Source organism: Eubalaena glacialis, chromosome 18 (assembly GCF_028564815.1).
Source record: "Eubalaena glacialis isolate mEubGla1 chromosome 18, mEubGla1.1.hap2.+ XY, whole genome shotgun sequence".
Lineage (NCBI taxonomy): Eukaryota > Metazoa > Chordata > Mammalia > Artiodactyla > Balaenidae > Eubalaena > Eubalaena glacialis.
The window spans coordinates 68,610,669-68,626,390 of record NC_083733.1 but is presented as its reverse complement, the minus strand read 5'-3'; the positions used below and the strand labels follow the sequence as shown (position 1 = coordinate 68,626,390).

The 15,722-nt window shown below is 40.2% G+C and overlaps 1 protein-coding gene across 1 annotated transcript in view; it reads right to left on the bottom strand.

Annotated features, from left to right (window-relative positions):
• Nucleotides 1–15,722, bottom strand: part of LOC133079052 (zinc finger protein 264-like) — a 46,986-nt gene that overhangs the window by 24,692 nt on the left and 6,572 nt on the right. Inside the window, exons 3-4 of the mRNA XM_061174325.1 lie at nt 14,984–15,079; nt 3,736–5,159 (exon numbers count right to left, since the gene is read on the bottom strand). Of these exons, the coding sequence (XP_061030308.1) occupies nt 3,736–5,159; nt 14,984–15,079 (1,520 nt within the window). The remainder of the gene's footprint in view (nt 1–3,735; nt 5,160–14,983; nt 15,080–15,722) is intronic.

Below are 15,722 nucleotides of genomic sequence, written 5' to 3'. Positions count from 1 at the left end.
AAAGAACATCATCCAATATGGTGTTCAGTATATGAAAAGGAAATACTTAAGACAATTATATTAAAAGAATGGGGAATGTAAAGGTACCCAATGGAAGTACGGTTTCTACGTGTCAAAGTGCTAAAGTGTTGATACCGTAGGCTGTGATAAGTTATGTATGTACAATACAATACCTAGAGTAACCACTAAAATACAAGAGATATACTCAAAAACATCACAGATATATCAAGTGGAGCTCCTAACATTAAAGTTACCCACAAGAAGGCAAAACAAAAAACAAAAAGTACCCCCTCAAAACCAAACAACAACAGAGCAACAAAAACATCATAAAATGGTAGTTGTAAGCCCTAAAAATATCAATAATTATTTTAAACTTAAATGGCCTAAATATACCAATTTTAAAACAGAAATCAGTAAGATGGATATAAGAAAATGAGCCAAGTATATGCTATTCACAATATTCACATATTACATTACTTCAAATGTAACAATATAGATAAGGTTGAAAATAAAATTACGGAAAAATATAAACCATGCAAACATTTACCAAAAAACTCAATAGTGGCTATATTAATATCACATAAAGTATACTTCAAAGCAAAAAATTTTAGAGGAGCAAAAAGAAAGCATAATGATAAAAGGGTTATTACACCAAGATGACATAGCAATCCTAAATGTGTATGCACCAAACAACAGAGCTTTGAAATACATGAAGTGAACATTGATAGAACTTAAAGGAGGAAGAGACAATTCTAGAATTAAACTGCAGGACTTCAACACCCCTTTCTCAGCTGTTGATAAAAATACGAGGCAGGAAATCAGCAGATATAGAAAATCTGAAAAACACCATCAACGAACAGTATCTGGTACATACATATACAAACTCCACCCAATGACAGTAGGATACACACTCTTTTCAAGCAGCCTTACTGAACATTCATCAAATATCCTGGGTCATAAAACAAACCTCAAAAAATTTAAATAGCCAAATCAAACGTAAAAGAAATTAGAAGAAAGCACAAAATACTCCAAACACTGGAAAATTGAACAACATACTTCTAAATAACCCATGGGTTAGACAGTCTCGAATAAAGGAATATTTAGAACTGAATGAAATGTAATTAGAACGTAAGACAAGAAGCTAAAACAGTACTGTGAGGGAAATTTATAGAACTTAATGCTTACATTAGTAAAGAGAAAAAAAAAAAACCTTCAAATCAATAACCTAAGCACCCACCTCAAGAAACTGCAAAGGAAAATACTATCAAAGCAAGTAGAAGAAAGGATATAATAAAGACCAGAAAAAAAAAAATAATTCAGTGAAATTAGGAAAAGATAGAGGAAAAAATGATATAAAGCGCTGGTTCCTTGAAATAAAAAAATTGATAAATGTCTAAGAAGATTGACAAAGATAAAAGAGAGTTAACACATTTCCAATAATAGGAATAAAACAGGGGTTATAAGTACAGATTCTGCTGCCGTCAAAAGGATAATAAAGGAATACTTTAAACAAATAAGAAAATTTAGATGAAATGAGACAATTCCTAGAAAAAGATAAACTATAAAAACTTATCCAATATGAAATAGATACTCTGAATAGTTCTATACATATTAAATAAAATAAATACATAATTAAAAAGCATCCAAAAGAAAAATCTCCAGGACTAAATGGTTCACTGGAGAATGCTACCAAACATTAAAAGAACAAATAAAACCAATTCTATACAACACACTGTCTTCCGAATAATAGAACACCTGTTAACACATGTTAGGAGGCCAGAATCACCTAGACACCAAAACCAGACAATGACAATAGAAAAAAATATATATATAGAAAGAAAACTACCTATCATTGTCACTCATGAAATTAGAGGAAACTTCCTCAACAAAATACTAGCATATTTAATACTGTAATATAATATATAAAAATAATTATACTCCATGACCAAGTGGGGCTTATTGCAAGGATACAAGGCTGGTTCAACATTCAAATCTCAAATGAATGTAATACATCATATCAACAGGCTACAGAAGAAAAAACACAGGATTCTATCAACTGATTACAAAAAAAGCATTTGACAAAGTTCAACACTCATTCACAATAACAAAAAAACTCAGTAAATTAGGAATATGGGAAACTTTCTAAACTTGATAAAGAAAACTCTATGAAGAAAACCTTACAACTAACACCATAGTTAATGATGAAAATCTGAATGTTTTTCCCCTAATATCAGGACCCAGGCAAGAACATGTTTTCTCACTACTAGTATTTAATGTCATATTGGAAATCTTAGCTAGTGCAGTAGGACAAGAAAAGGAAATAACAGGTATACAGATGGGAAGAAGTAAAACTGTCTCTAATTGCAGATGATACTTCTATGTAGAAAATCCCAAGCATTCTATCAAAAGAAACAGCAAGGTTGCAGGATACCAAAATAACATGAAAAATATACATATTTCTGTATACTACCAAAGACTGTATGGAAATTGAAAGTTTAAAAATCAATGCCATTTATAATTACTCAAAAAAAAACACCTATATATAAATCTTATAAAAATTGTACAGGACCTATTACTGAGACTTATAAAATAGTAATGAAGTAAATCAAGCCATATCAAATAAATGTACAGACATAATGTTTTCATGGATTGGAAGACTCAAAACAGCAAAGATGCCAACTCTCAACAAATAAATCTGCCAATTTAACTCAATTTCTATCAAAATTCAATACAGTTTTTTTCTGGTAAAAACAGACAAGCTTATCCAAAACTTTACATGGAAATTCAAAGTAACGAGGAGTGTTAATCAGTTTCAAATAAGAAGACTGAAGACAGAGGACTCACTTTACCCGGTTAAAAGATTTACCACATAACTAGAGCAATTAGTAAACCAATAATAGTACGGGACCAAGAAGAAGTCTGAGTATTAGGTCTTTAAAACCACATGAAGAAAAGGTTTGTCTTTAAAGAATCAAAGCCTAAATAGTCTAAAATGGTGCAACAGAACGTGCCCATTCATATGTGTATTCTTATCTCCTTAAATATAAAGGTATTTGATGGCTCAAACCAAAAAATTAAGGTCCTTAAGAATAGAGACAATGTTTTAGACCAAAGGAGATGTTCAATGAAAGTTTTCAGACCTGTCTAACTCTCTTTAAACTGGATAGCAATGAATGTATATACAAGACACATAGAGTCTAGGTTCTTTACCATGGAAACAAAACTATCCTCCTGCCAATTAACTAAGGAATCAATGACAAAGTGCCATAGCTTGGCAAGGAAGTCTGAAAGAAACATTTTATAGTTCATTTTCTATTTTAAGTCTCTCCCTTCTTCTTTAAAAAAATTCCTGAGATAACACTGAAGTGTAAACTAAGAAGAAAGATGTAGCTGAAGGTTTTCCTAAGTGCATAATAACCACTGGGTCTCTCTCCTTGATGAATTCTCAGATGTAGAATAAGGCTCTAGGTTGGGTCAATTTCCAATATGACTCTTTAGATGACAACTGATATCCTGCAATAGGTATTCTCACAGGGAAGAAAATTGTGGGGTTTCTCTTTGGTATGAATGATCAGATTCTGAGTAAGATGTTTCCTCTGGCAAAAGATTTTCCTCAGTCGTTACATGCAAAAAGTCTTTCCCCAATAGGAGTTCTTGAAGATTGACTGAGGATTGCCCACTTGTGAAGGTTCTTCCCACATCTGTCACACTGACAGGGTTTCTCCCAGTATGAACCCTCTGATGCTGAGTGAGGGATGAGCTGCGACTGAAAGCCTTTCCACACTCACTGCACTCATAGGGCTTCTCTCCAGTGTGGATGATGGAGTGTCGAATGAGGTTTGTGCTCCAGCAGAAGGTTTTCCCACACTCGAGGCATTCATAGGGCTTCTCTCCACTGTGAATCCGCTGGTGCCTGGTGAGGCCTGACCTGCGGTTGAAGGCCTTCCCACACTCCATGCACTCGTAGGGCTTCTCTCCAGTGTGGATGCTGAAGTGCCGAATGAGGTCTGCCCGATTGCTAAAGGCTTTCCCACATTCTTTGCACTCAAAAGGTTTCTCTCCAGTGTGGGCCCGTTTATGCAAGATAAAAGTGGAGCAGTGGGTGAAGGCCTTTCCACATTCAGTGCACACATAGGGCTTCTCCCCAGTGTGAATCCGCTGGTGCCTCTTGAGGTATGACCTGTGGTTGAAGGCCTTCCCGCACTCGAGGCACTCAAAGGGCTTCTCCCCAGTGTGGATGACATAGTGGTGAATGAGGGCTGCGCTCTCACAGAAGGCTTTCCCACATTCACTGCATTCATAGGGCTTCTCCCCAGTGTGAGTCTGCTGGTGCCACATGAGGTATGACCTGTGTTTAAAGACCTTGCCACATTCAAAGCACTCATACGGATTCTCACCACTGTGGATGATGTAGTGTCGAATGAAACCTGGCCTATCTCGGAAGGCTTTCCCACATTCTTTGCACACAAAGGGTTTTTCTCCAGTGTGGCTCCTGTTATGCAAAACAAAAGTGGAGCGGTGGGTGAAGGCCTTTCCACATTCATTGCATTTATAAGGCTTTTCTCCACTGTGAATCCGCTGGTGTTGTGTAAGGTGTGACTTGCGGTTGAAGGCCTTGCCACACTCCATGCACTTATAGGGCTTCTCCCCGGTGTGGACCATGTGGTGTTGAAGGAGATAAGTGCTCTTACTAAAGGTTTTCCCACACTCTGTGCATTCATAGGGCTTCACTCCAGAGTGAATCCTCTCATGTCGAGCAAGGAGGCGTTTCTTATTAAAAATTTTCCCACATTCGTTGCATTTAAAGATACTTTCCTCTTCCTGAATCATGAGATCATTACCAGATCCACATGAGTCATGGTCATGGACAGCACCTCCTGGAGGGACCGGCTCCTCTACAATCCTTGAACACACACCACCAGGTGTCCCTAAGCTGCCACATTCAGAGCTTGGTTTCCCAGGGAGCTTCCCCTTCTGGGGTTCTATCTCTGGTCTCAAGTGTCCTTCTTGCATTTCCAATGACCGTTCCTTATCGTTGATTTGGCCCAAATGGGAGTCCTCTGAAACTCTTTGTATTAGTTGTTGCTGGAGTGAGACTCCCTCAGACAGGGCTGGCTCACAAGTGGTAGGTTCTGTGGTCTTAGGCTTTCCTTTGTCACCTGAAAGAAATTCAATACACAAAAAGACCTGTTAATAATGCCAACATGGAAGAAAGAAAATCAACATTTCAGTGAAAAAAACGAAGATGAAAATAGTGTCTCTGTGTCTGCCATGTTTCCCGACCTCTGAATCCCAGGATAACAATTTCTTTCTTTCCTGATCCTTGGACTGTTGACACCTTGAAAGGGAGACCCAGAGAACTAGCTGGGTGATGGGACAGGGTGCTGGAAAAAGACACAGTCAATTCCAGACTGGATAGTTACGCAAATAAGTAACTCATCTGGGCTCACAGAGAGTTCATGGTGAAGAGATGACTCAGTGCAAAGCCTGAAAGACCAACTATGTGATCAGAAGGTTGGGGTTTTAAGGCATAAGATAACAACTAGACCTCCAGAAACAGAAGGAGGGCAGGAAACTGAGTCATACAGGCACTGATTTAATCAGTTGTGCTTATGTAATGAGACTCGGTGAAATTCTTAGGTTGGCAATATTTCATGCATATATTGCCATACATCAATGCCAGGAGGCTAATGAGTCTGAGGACATAGTAGCTTATGTTTGGAACCTCTCCAAAATCTGTTCCTAAAAAACATCTGATGCAAACCTATTGGACAAAGACTTTACAACAACCATTTTAAAAAGCTCAAGGAGCTAAAGGAAGATACAGAGAAAGTCAAGAAAACTAGGTAAAAACAAAATGGAACCATCAATACAAAAAAAGAAAACCTAAAAAGAAATGAAAAAGAGGGAATTCCCTGGTGGTCCAGTGGTTAGGACTCCATGCTCTCACTGCAGGGGGCCCAGGTTTGATCCCTGGTCAGGGAACTAAGATCCCGCAAGCCATGTGGCGTGGCAAACAAAAAAAAAAGAAAAGAAATGAAAAAGAAATTCAGGAGCAACAAGTTCAGTAACAAATGAAGAACTCACTAGAGGGATTCAAAGAAAAATTTGAGCAGGAAGAAGAAATAATCTGCAAACTTGAAGATAGGACAATGGAAAATACTGAGTCTGAGAAACAGAAAGAAAGAAAAGATTGAAAAACAGTGAGTAGAGCCTAAGGGACCTGTGATACACCCAATGAATCAACATACTCATTAGGGAAGTCCCAGAAAGAGGAGAGAGAAAGGGTCAGAGAGAATATTTGAAGAAATAGCGGAAAACTTCCCAAATTTGATGAAACATCCAAGAAGCTCAATGAATTCCAAGAAAAATAAAGAGACTCACACTGAGAAAATTACAATCAAATTTTTGAAAGCCAAAGATAGAGAGAGTATACCAAGTATGAAGCAACTTGTTACATACAAGGGGCACTCAATAAGATTATCAGCAGATTTCTCATCAGAAACTTGGGAGGCCAGAAAGCAGTGGTTCAATATATTCAAGTGTAAAACAAACAAACAAAAAGTGTCAAGTAAGAATCCTGTATCTGGCAAAACTGTCCTTCAAGAGGGAGGAAGAGGGACTTCCCTGGTGGTCAAGTGGTTAAGACTCCATGCTTCCAAGGCAGGGGGTGCAGGTTTGATCCCTTGTCAGGGAACTAAGATCTCACATGCAGCTCAGCACGGCCAAAAAAAAAAAGTGAGGAAGAAATTAAGACATTCCCATATATGAAAGCTAAAGGAGTTTGTTACCACTAGATCTGCTCTGTAAGAAATTCTTAAGGGAAAATTCTTCCAGGGTGAAATGTAAGGACACTAGACAGTAATTCCAAGCTATACCAAGAAATAGAGATCTTGATAAAGGTAAATACATGGGCAATTATAAAAGCTAGTATTACTTTGTAACTCCACTTTTTATATATATATATATATTTATGGCTGTGTTGGGTCTTTGTTGCTGCACACGGGCTTTCTCTAGTTGTGGCGAGGGGGGACTACTCTTTGTTGCGGTGCACGGGCTTCTCATTTTAGTGGCTCCTCTTGTTGTGGAGCACGAGCTCTAGGTACGCAGGCTTCAGTAGTTGTGGCACACGGGCTCAGTAGTTATGGTGCACGGGCTTAGTGGCTCCGCAGCATGTGGGATCCTCCCAGACCAGGGCTCGAACCCGTGTCCCCTGCATTGGCAGGCGGATTCTTAACCACTGTGCCACCAGGGAAGTCCCGTGTAACTCCACTTTTTGTTTTTACATGATTTAGAAGACTTTTTAAAATTGTTAATCTAAAGGCTACTATTATTGTAACTTTAGTTTATAACTCCATGTGTAGCTTCCTACATAATTTAAGAGACTAATGCATTTAAAAGAATTAGTAGTTTAAGTTTCTAGGCATACAATATATAAAGATGTAACTTTGTGACATGAACAATTGAAAGGAGAGATGACAGAGCTGTTAAGGATTTTTGTTTGTTTGTTACTGAAATTAAGCTGGTATAAAATCAAATTAGTGTTAAAACTTTAATATGTTAGATGTCATTTCATGGTAACCACAAATAGCTATAGAATATACGCAAAAGGAAATGAAAAAGGAATTTAAATGTTTCACTACAAAATATCAACTAAACACAAGACTATAATACAGAAAATGAGAAAGAAAAAAGCTATAATGCATATAGAAATCAAATATCAAAATGACAGAAGTCTCTCCATATCAGCAATTACTTTAAATGTAAATGGATTAAACTCTTCAATTAAAAGACAGAGATTAGCAGAATTGATAAAAACACATGATCCAGAGACTTCCCTGGTGATCCAGTGGTTAAGAATCTGCCTTCCAATGCAGGCGACACGGGTTCGATCCTTGGTCGGGGAACTAAGATCCCACATGCCTTGGGGCAACTAAGCCCTGGCACCACAACTACTGAGCCTGCACGCCAGAACTAGAGAGCCCACATGCCGCAACTACACAGCCCACGCGCTCAACTACAGAGCCCATGTGCTACAACTACTGAGCCCGCGAGCTCTGGAACCCATGTACCACAACTAGAGAGAAGCCCATGCATTGCAACAAAGAGCCCATGTGCTGCAGCAAAAGATCCCACGTGCCACAACTAAGACCCCACGCAGCCAAAAATAAATAAATAAATAAATTTTTTTTTTTTAAAAAAAAACCCCCATGATCCAACTCTATGCTTTCCACAAGAGACTCACTTTAGATCCAAAGACATAAACAGATTGAAAGTCAGAGGATGGAAAAAGATATTCCATGCAAATACTAACGAAAAGAGAGCAGAGGTTTCTATATTAAAATCAGACAAAATAGGCTTTAAATCAAAAAAGATTACAAGTGACAATGAAGGACATTATATAAATAAAAGGTATAATACAGCAAGAAGATATTACAATTGTAAACATTTACATAATGACAGAAGATCAAAATACATGAAGCAAAGAATGACAGAATGGAAGGGAGAAAGAGCACTACAACAACAGATGGAGACTTCAACGTCCCATTCTCAATAATGGAGAGAACAACCAGACAAAAGATAAGTAGAGGACTTAAATAACATAATAAACCAACTAGATCTAACAGATACATACAGAACATTTTACCCAACAACAATAGCATACACATTCTTCTCAAGTGTACACGGGACATTTTCCAGGGCAGACCATAGGTTAGGCCACAAATGAAGTCTCAACAGATTTAAAAAGATATCATACAAAGTATGATTTGTATCTAATGAAAACAAAAACTTAACATACCAAAACTTACAGGATGCAGTGAAAGCAGTGTTAAGAGGGAGAGTTGTAGCTATAGATTCTTCCAGTAAAAAAAAAAGACCTCAAATCAACAACCTAACAACATAATTAAGTAGGAAAAGAAAAGCAAACTAAACCCATACCTAGCAGTAGGGAATACGAAAGATTAAAGATAAATAATACAGGGGACTTCCCTGGCAGTCCAGTGGTTAAGACTCTGCGCCCCCAATGCAGTGGGCACGGGTTTGATCCCTGGTCAGGGAACTAAGATCCTGCATTCCGTGGCCAAACAGTTAAATAAACAAACAAACAAATAAATAAATATTTTTAAAAAGGTAAATAGTACAGAAAATAAAAAAATAGAGAAAAATCCATGAAACAAAAAGCTAGTTATTTGAAAAGATCAACAAAATTGACAAACCTTTAGCTAGATGAACCAAGAAAAAAAAAAGATTCAAAATACTAAAATCCGAGATGAAAGTGGGGATATTACTTTTGATTCTATAGAAATCAAAACAAAGTATAAGAGAATACTGTGAAGAACTATACACCAACAAATTGGAAAACCTAGGTGAAATGAACATATTCCTAGAAACACAAAACCTGTGAAGACTAAATCATGGAGAAATAGAAAATCTGAATAGACCTATAACTAGAAAGGAATTGAATTAGTAATCAAAATCTCCCAACAAAGAAAAATCTTGGACTTGATGGCTTCACTGGTGAATTCTAACCAAACATTTTTTAAGAAGAACTAAGACCAATCCTCAAACTCTTCCAGAAAACTAAAGTGGACAAAACACTTTTAAACTCATTCTGAGACAAGCATTACCCTAATAGCAAAGCCAAGTACACTACAAGAAAACTACAGAGCAATATCCTTTATGAACACTGATGCAAAAATCCTGAACAAAATATTAGCAAAACGAAGTCAGCAACACATCGAAAGGAATATACACCATGACCAAATGCAGTTTATTCCTGTAACGTAAGGACAGTTCAACATATGAAAATTGATCAGCGTAACACATCACATTAACAGAATGAAGGAAAAAGCCCACATAATCATCTCAAATGATGCAGTAAAAGCCTTTGACAAAATTCATGATAAAAAAAAAACCCCACAAACTAGGAATAGAAAGAAACTACCTGAACATAATAAAAGCCATATATGATAAACCACAACAAACATCATACTTTTTTTTTTTTAATTTATTTATTTATTTATTTATGGCTGTGATGGGTCTTCGTTTCTGTGCGAGGGCTTTCTCTAGTTGCGGCAAGCGGGGGCCACTCTTCATCGCGGTGCGCGGGCCTCTCACTATCGCGGCCTCTCTTGTTGCGGAGCACAGGCTCCAGACGCGCAGGCTCAGTAGTTGTGGCTCACGGGCCTAGTTGCTCCGCGGCATGTGGGATCCTCCCAGACCAGGGCTCGAACCCGTGTCCCCTGCATTGGCAGGCAGATTCTCAACCACTGCGCCACCAGGGAAGCCCCAAACATCATACTTAATGATGAAAGTCTGAAAGCTTTTCCTCTAAGATCCGGAACAAGTTAAGGACATCCATTTTCACCACTTCTATTCAACATAATACTGGAAGTTCTAGACAGAGCAATTGGCAAGAAAGAGAAATCAAAAGCATCCAAATTGGAAAGGAAGAGGTAAAATTATCTTTGCTTGCAGATGGTAGTTTATTACATGTAAAAACCACAAAAACGTCACAAAATAACTGCTGAATAAGTGAGTTCAGCAAAGTAGCAGGATACAAAGTCAACACACAGAAATCAGTTGCATTTATATGCATGAATAATGAACAATCTGAAAATGAAATTACAAAACAGTTCTATTTACAATAGCATGAGAAAGAATAAAATACTTAGGAATTAATCAACGAAGTGAAACACCTGCACAATGAAAACTACAAAACATTGCTAGAAGAGTTAAAGATGATGTAAATAAACGGAAACACATACCATGTTCCCAATTTGGAAACCTGATATTGTTAAGATATCAATACTACCCAAAGTGATCTACAGATTCAATGCAATCCCTATCAAAATCCCAACAACATTTTTTTTTTTAATCTTTTGGCTGTGCTGCATGGCATGGGGGATCTTAGTTCCCCGACGACTGGGGATCAAACCCGCGCCCCCTGCATTGGAAGCCCAGAGTCTTAACCACTGGACCGCCAGGGAAGTCCTCCAGCAATTTTTTTTGCAGAAATAAAAAATTCCACTCTAAAATCTATAGTGCACCTGAAGAGACCCTGAATAGCCAAAACACTCTTGAAAAAGAAGAACAAAGCTGAAGAACAGAAAATTCCCGATTTCAAAACTTACTACAAAACTACAATGATCAAACACAGTGTGCTACTGGCATAAAATCAGACAAACAGACCAAGGGAATAGAATCGAGAGCCCAAAAATAAACCCTCACATATATCATGAAATGATTTTTGACAAGGGTGCCAAAACCATTCAACGGGGGAAAGGATAGTGTTTACAACAAATGGTGCCGGGAAAACTGAATACCTACATGCAAAAGAATGAAATTGGACCCTTATCTAACATCATATACAAAAATTAACTCAAAATGGAGAGAAGGGACTTCCCTGGTGGCGCAGTGGTTGGGAGTCCGCCTGCCAGTGCAGGGGACACAGGTTCGAGCCCTGGTCCGGGGTGATCCCACATGCTGCGGAGCGGCTGGGCCCATGCGCCACAACTGCTGAGCCTGCGCTCTAGAGCCCGTGAGACATAACTACTGAGCCCGCATGCCTAGAGCCCGTGCTCCGCAACGAGGGGTAGCCCCCGCTCACCGCAACTAGAGAAAAGCCTATGCACAGCAACAAAGACCCAACGCAGCCAAAAATAAAATAAATAAATTTATATTAAAAAAAAAATGGAGAGAAGAAAACATAGGGCAAATGTGGCATGGCACTGGATTTGGCAAAAATTTCTCAGATATGACACCAAAGGCACAGGCAACAAAAGAAAAAATAGAAAAATCGTAGTTCATGAAAATTAGGAAAATTTGTGCATCAAGACACTATCAATGGAGTAAAAAGATAATCCAAAGAATGTGACAAAATATTTGCAAATCATATATCTGAAAAGGGATTAATAACCAGAATATACAGAGAACTCAAACTTAACAAAACAAATTAAAAAATAGCCTGATACAAAAATGGGCAAAGGACTTGAATAGACATTTCTTCAAAGATATACAAATGGCTAATAAGCACAAGAAAAGATGTTCAACATCACTAATCATTAGGGAAATGAAAATCAAAACTATCATGAGATACCATCTCACAACCATTAGGACAGCTACTAGCGGAAAAAACAGAGAATAACAAATGTTGGTGAAGATGTGGAGAAACTGAAACTCTTGTGCACTGTTGGTAGGAATGCAAATTGGCACAGACTGTGGAAAACAGTATGGCAGTTCCTCAAAAAATTAAAAAAGGAAATATTGATACTACATGATCCAGTAATTTCATTTCTTGTTATATGCCCAAAAGAATTGAAATCATGGTCTCAAAGACATTTCTACACCCATGTTCACAGCAGCGTCATTCACAATAGCTCAAACATGGAAGCAACCCAAGTTTCTACCAAGGGATGAATGGATAAGCAAAATGTGACACACACACACACAAACAAGAATATTACTGAGCCTTAAAAGGGAATGACATTTTAACACATGCTACAACATGGATAAACCTTGAGGACGTTATGTTGAGTGAAATAAGCCAGTCACACAAACAAAATAGTGTGTGACTCCATTTATATGAGGTACTTAGAGTAGTCAAAAATCACAGACACAGAAAGATTGTGGTTGCCAGGGGCAGGGCATGGTAGGGACATAGGGGGGTTATTGTATAATGGGTACAGAGCTTCAAATGATGAAGAGTTATAGAGAAGGCTGGTGGTGATGGCTACACGACATTATGACTCTATTTAATACCACTCAATGTATACTTTAAAATGGCTAAGATGACAAATTTTACACTATCTGCATTTTACCACACCCACAAAAAAAGATAACATGATGACCAATATATACAAATGTTCTTGGCAGCACTGTGAGAGTGAAAAATGTGAACAATTAAATGCTACAGACAATGGATGAATACAGTGTGAGACAGGAACATTTTTAATTTATTTTCTTCACTGTAAGGAACTTCAGCATATTTTTACTTTGAGCAGAGAAAAGGATAAAGTTATAAAACAAGCAGAATATAAGTGATGAAGGCACTTTCATGAAAAGCTATTTTCTAGATTCTGATGTCGGAACTGGCCACGCCCAGGGGCAAGACCTCTTCAACTAGGTGAAAAGAGAAGCTACAGATATGAGAGTCCAAATGAGTGTGGAAGGGCTGAAGATCAAGCAATGTGAGGATGCAGACTTTACTTTCAACATGAAAACTTGCTGACACGTTAGTGGTCACAGGCTGAGACATCTGTGGCTACACCTGGGGTAGCTCATGCAGGACACAGAGCTGACCAGAGGCATAAGGCAGATGTAGAGACCAGTTAGGGGAACTACTAGCATCCCGCAAGGAAAAGATGATGAGAGCTTGGACTCAGAATGCAGGGACAGATCTGATGGGAGGTGGTAGAAGTGACAGATTCAGGAGATGTACACGATGTAAAATGGACGGGATGTGGGAGGTGGCCAGATGTAGGGGCCGATGGAGGTGGAAGGGTGAGGAAGTCTCTGGGGCTGTATCCAGTCTCCAACCTGCTTGGACGGCAGGACCATGCACTCTAACTTGGGAGGAGAAGGAGTGAGCATCGTGACAGGTTCCTCGCCAGCCATGTTGACTGGGTGCCTCTGAGATATTCAGGTGGAGAAGGGCAGAGAGCAGAGGGCAGAGGCTCGGAACTGCCCCTCTGAGGGGCTGTCGACGGGCTGCACACAGACACTCGCAGGCTGGTGGGGCCGCCCGAGGGACTAGGAGGGAAAGAGCACGACTCTGCAGGGGCCCCATCACCACACACGGCGGCCCCAGTGCCCTCAGCAGCCCAGATGTGGGGCACAGCAGGACAAATGTCACCGTCAAGTTTTACCAAACAGGAGGAGTGGGGAGACATGCAACAAGGGAAGGCTTCTTGAGTGTCTGGACAGACAGGGTGGGAAAGGGGAGGCAGAGGAGAGCTGGAGAGGAGCTGGGAGAGGAAGGAAGGCCCTTTTCCTCAGAGGTCAGAGGGAAACGTGAGATGCATTACTCACTACAATACAGGGACATGAACGACACCAACGGCTTACTTCCCACGAGCCACTGACTGCGGCGCAGACGCCGTGCTAAGCGGTTTTATGCTTTAACGCGTTATGTGACCACGTCCCCAACAACCCGGGGACGGAGCAACTATCAGGAACAGACCGAGCGCAGCAGACCACACTCGCCAAACCATCTGCTCTTCTCCTTGGACACACGGCTCAGCCCCATCTCCCAGCCCCGTCCCCCGAGTGTGGCCAAGTGCCTAGTGCCTGTCGGCGGAAGCGGGGGGCTGGTGTTTGTGGGAGTCGGGGTGGCATCTTCCTGGCCCTCTCACTCTCCTCTGCCAGCTGCAGGAGGTCAGGACAACCTTCAAGCCACATGCTGACGGCAGAGCGGACCCGGGTCCCTGAACAGCTGTGTGCTGCACAGTCACACGGACCGGGTGTGACTCGGAAATAGTGCTTCCAGGGACATCCCTGGCGGTCCAGTGGTTAAGACTCCGAGCTTCCACTGCAGGGGTCACAGGTTCGACCCCTGGTCGGGGAACTAAGATCCTGCATGCTGCTAGGCGTGGCAAAAGAAAGAAAGAAAGAAAGAAATACAAAAAAAGAACAAGTGCTTCCATATGCTGAGCACCAAGATACTAGAGTCTGTCTGACATGGCAGCTAAGATTTAACTTGGTCAAACTTATATATACAAAGACACAACGAGATCCCAAAGTTCACTAGGGCCACAGAGCTGGTGATCGGTCGGCACCCAGGCTTGAAGCCCAGGCAGCTGGAGCCCAAGACACATCTCAGCTCATGCACCTCTATCCTCCAGGAGGACAGAGGGACCTGGGGTCAAAGGGTTCCGTGGCCTCCAGACCACCACAGAGGCCCGAACAAGACGCTTCCCCAAGGAACCAGGGCCAGCGGCCTCCCCCTGCAGGGTCTCCCAGCTGCCCACACCTTGGCTCCTACCTGGACAGGTGCTGCGGGAGAGGTCTTCCTTCACCGTCCACAGCTCCTGCCCCTGCTCCAGCTGGTAGATCAGCTCAGGTCTGGGAACAGGACACCCTGTTCATGGAGAAAGGAAGAAGACACTAGGATTTCTGTGAAAACAAAGAAAACCTCTCGATCTAGTGTGGGACTTCAGGATGTGGACAAGCCCTCAGAATGAAGCTGCTCCCATGCATACACAAAATGCTGAATTGTGACCTGGAAACCAAAGACATGCCACACTGCCATGGAGTTTTTATTCCTAAGTCAAAAACTAACATATAGTGTATAATCGTAGTAAAAGGACTGTGTTCAAGCAACTTAAATGCATTACATCATTTCAAAATTGAAATAAATTTATGGAGTAATTTAAACAACATATTTAAAATATTGACTCTTGGGAATTCCCTGGCGGTCCTGTGATTAGGACTCTGTGCTTCCACTGCAGGGGGCAATGGGTTCAATCCCTGCTGGGGAACTAAGATCCCGCAAGCTGCATGGTGCAGCCAAAAAAAAAAAAGAAAATTGACTCTTCATTCAAAACAAGTTATGTGTCTTCATTGATCTAGTTCTTTTTTTAGAACCCAAGCAAAGTTTTGTATTGTTCTTCCTATAGGCCACAGAGGATTCTATCCTAGGACTTCCTCACAGCATTCCCAGCAAGTACATATTGTGATCAGCACCATTTTTTAAAGAATTATAGTTCATTTACAACGTCACA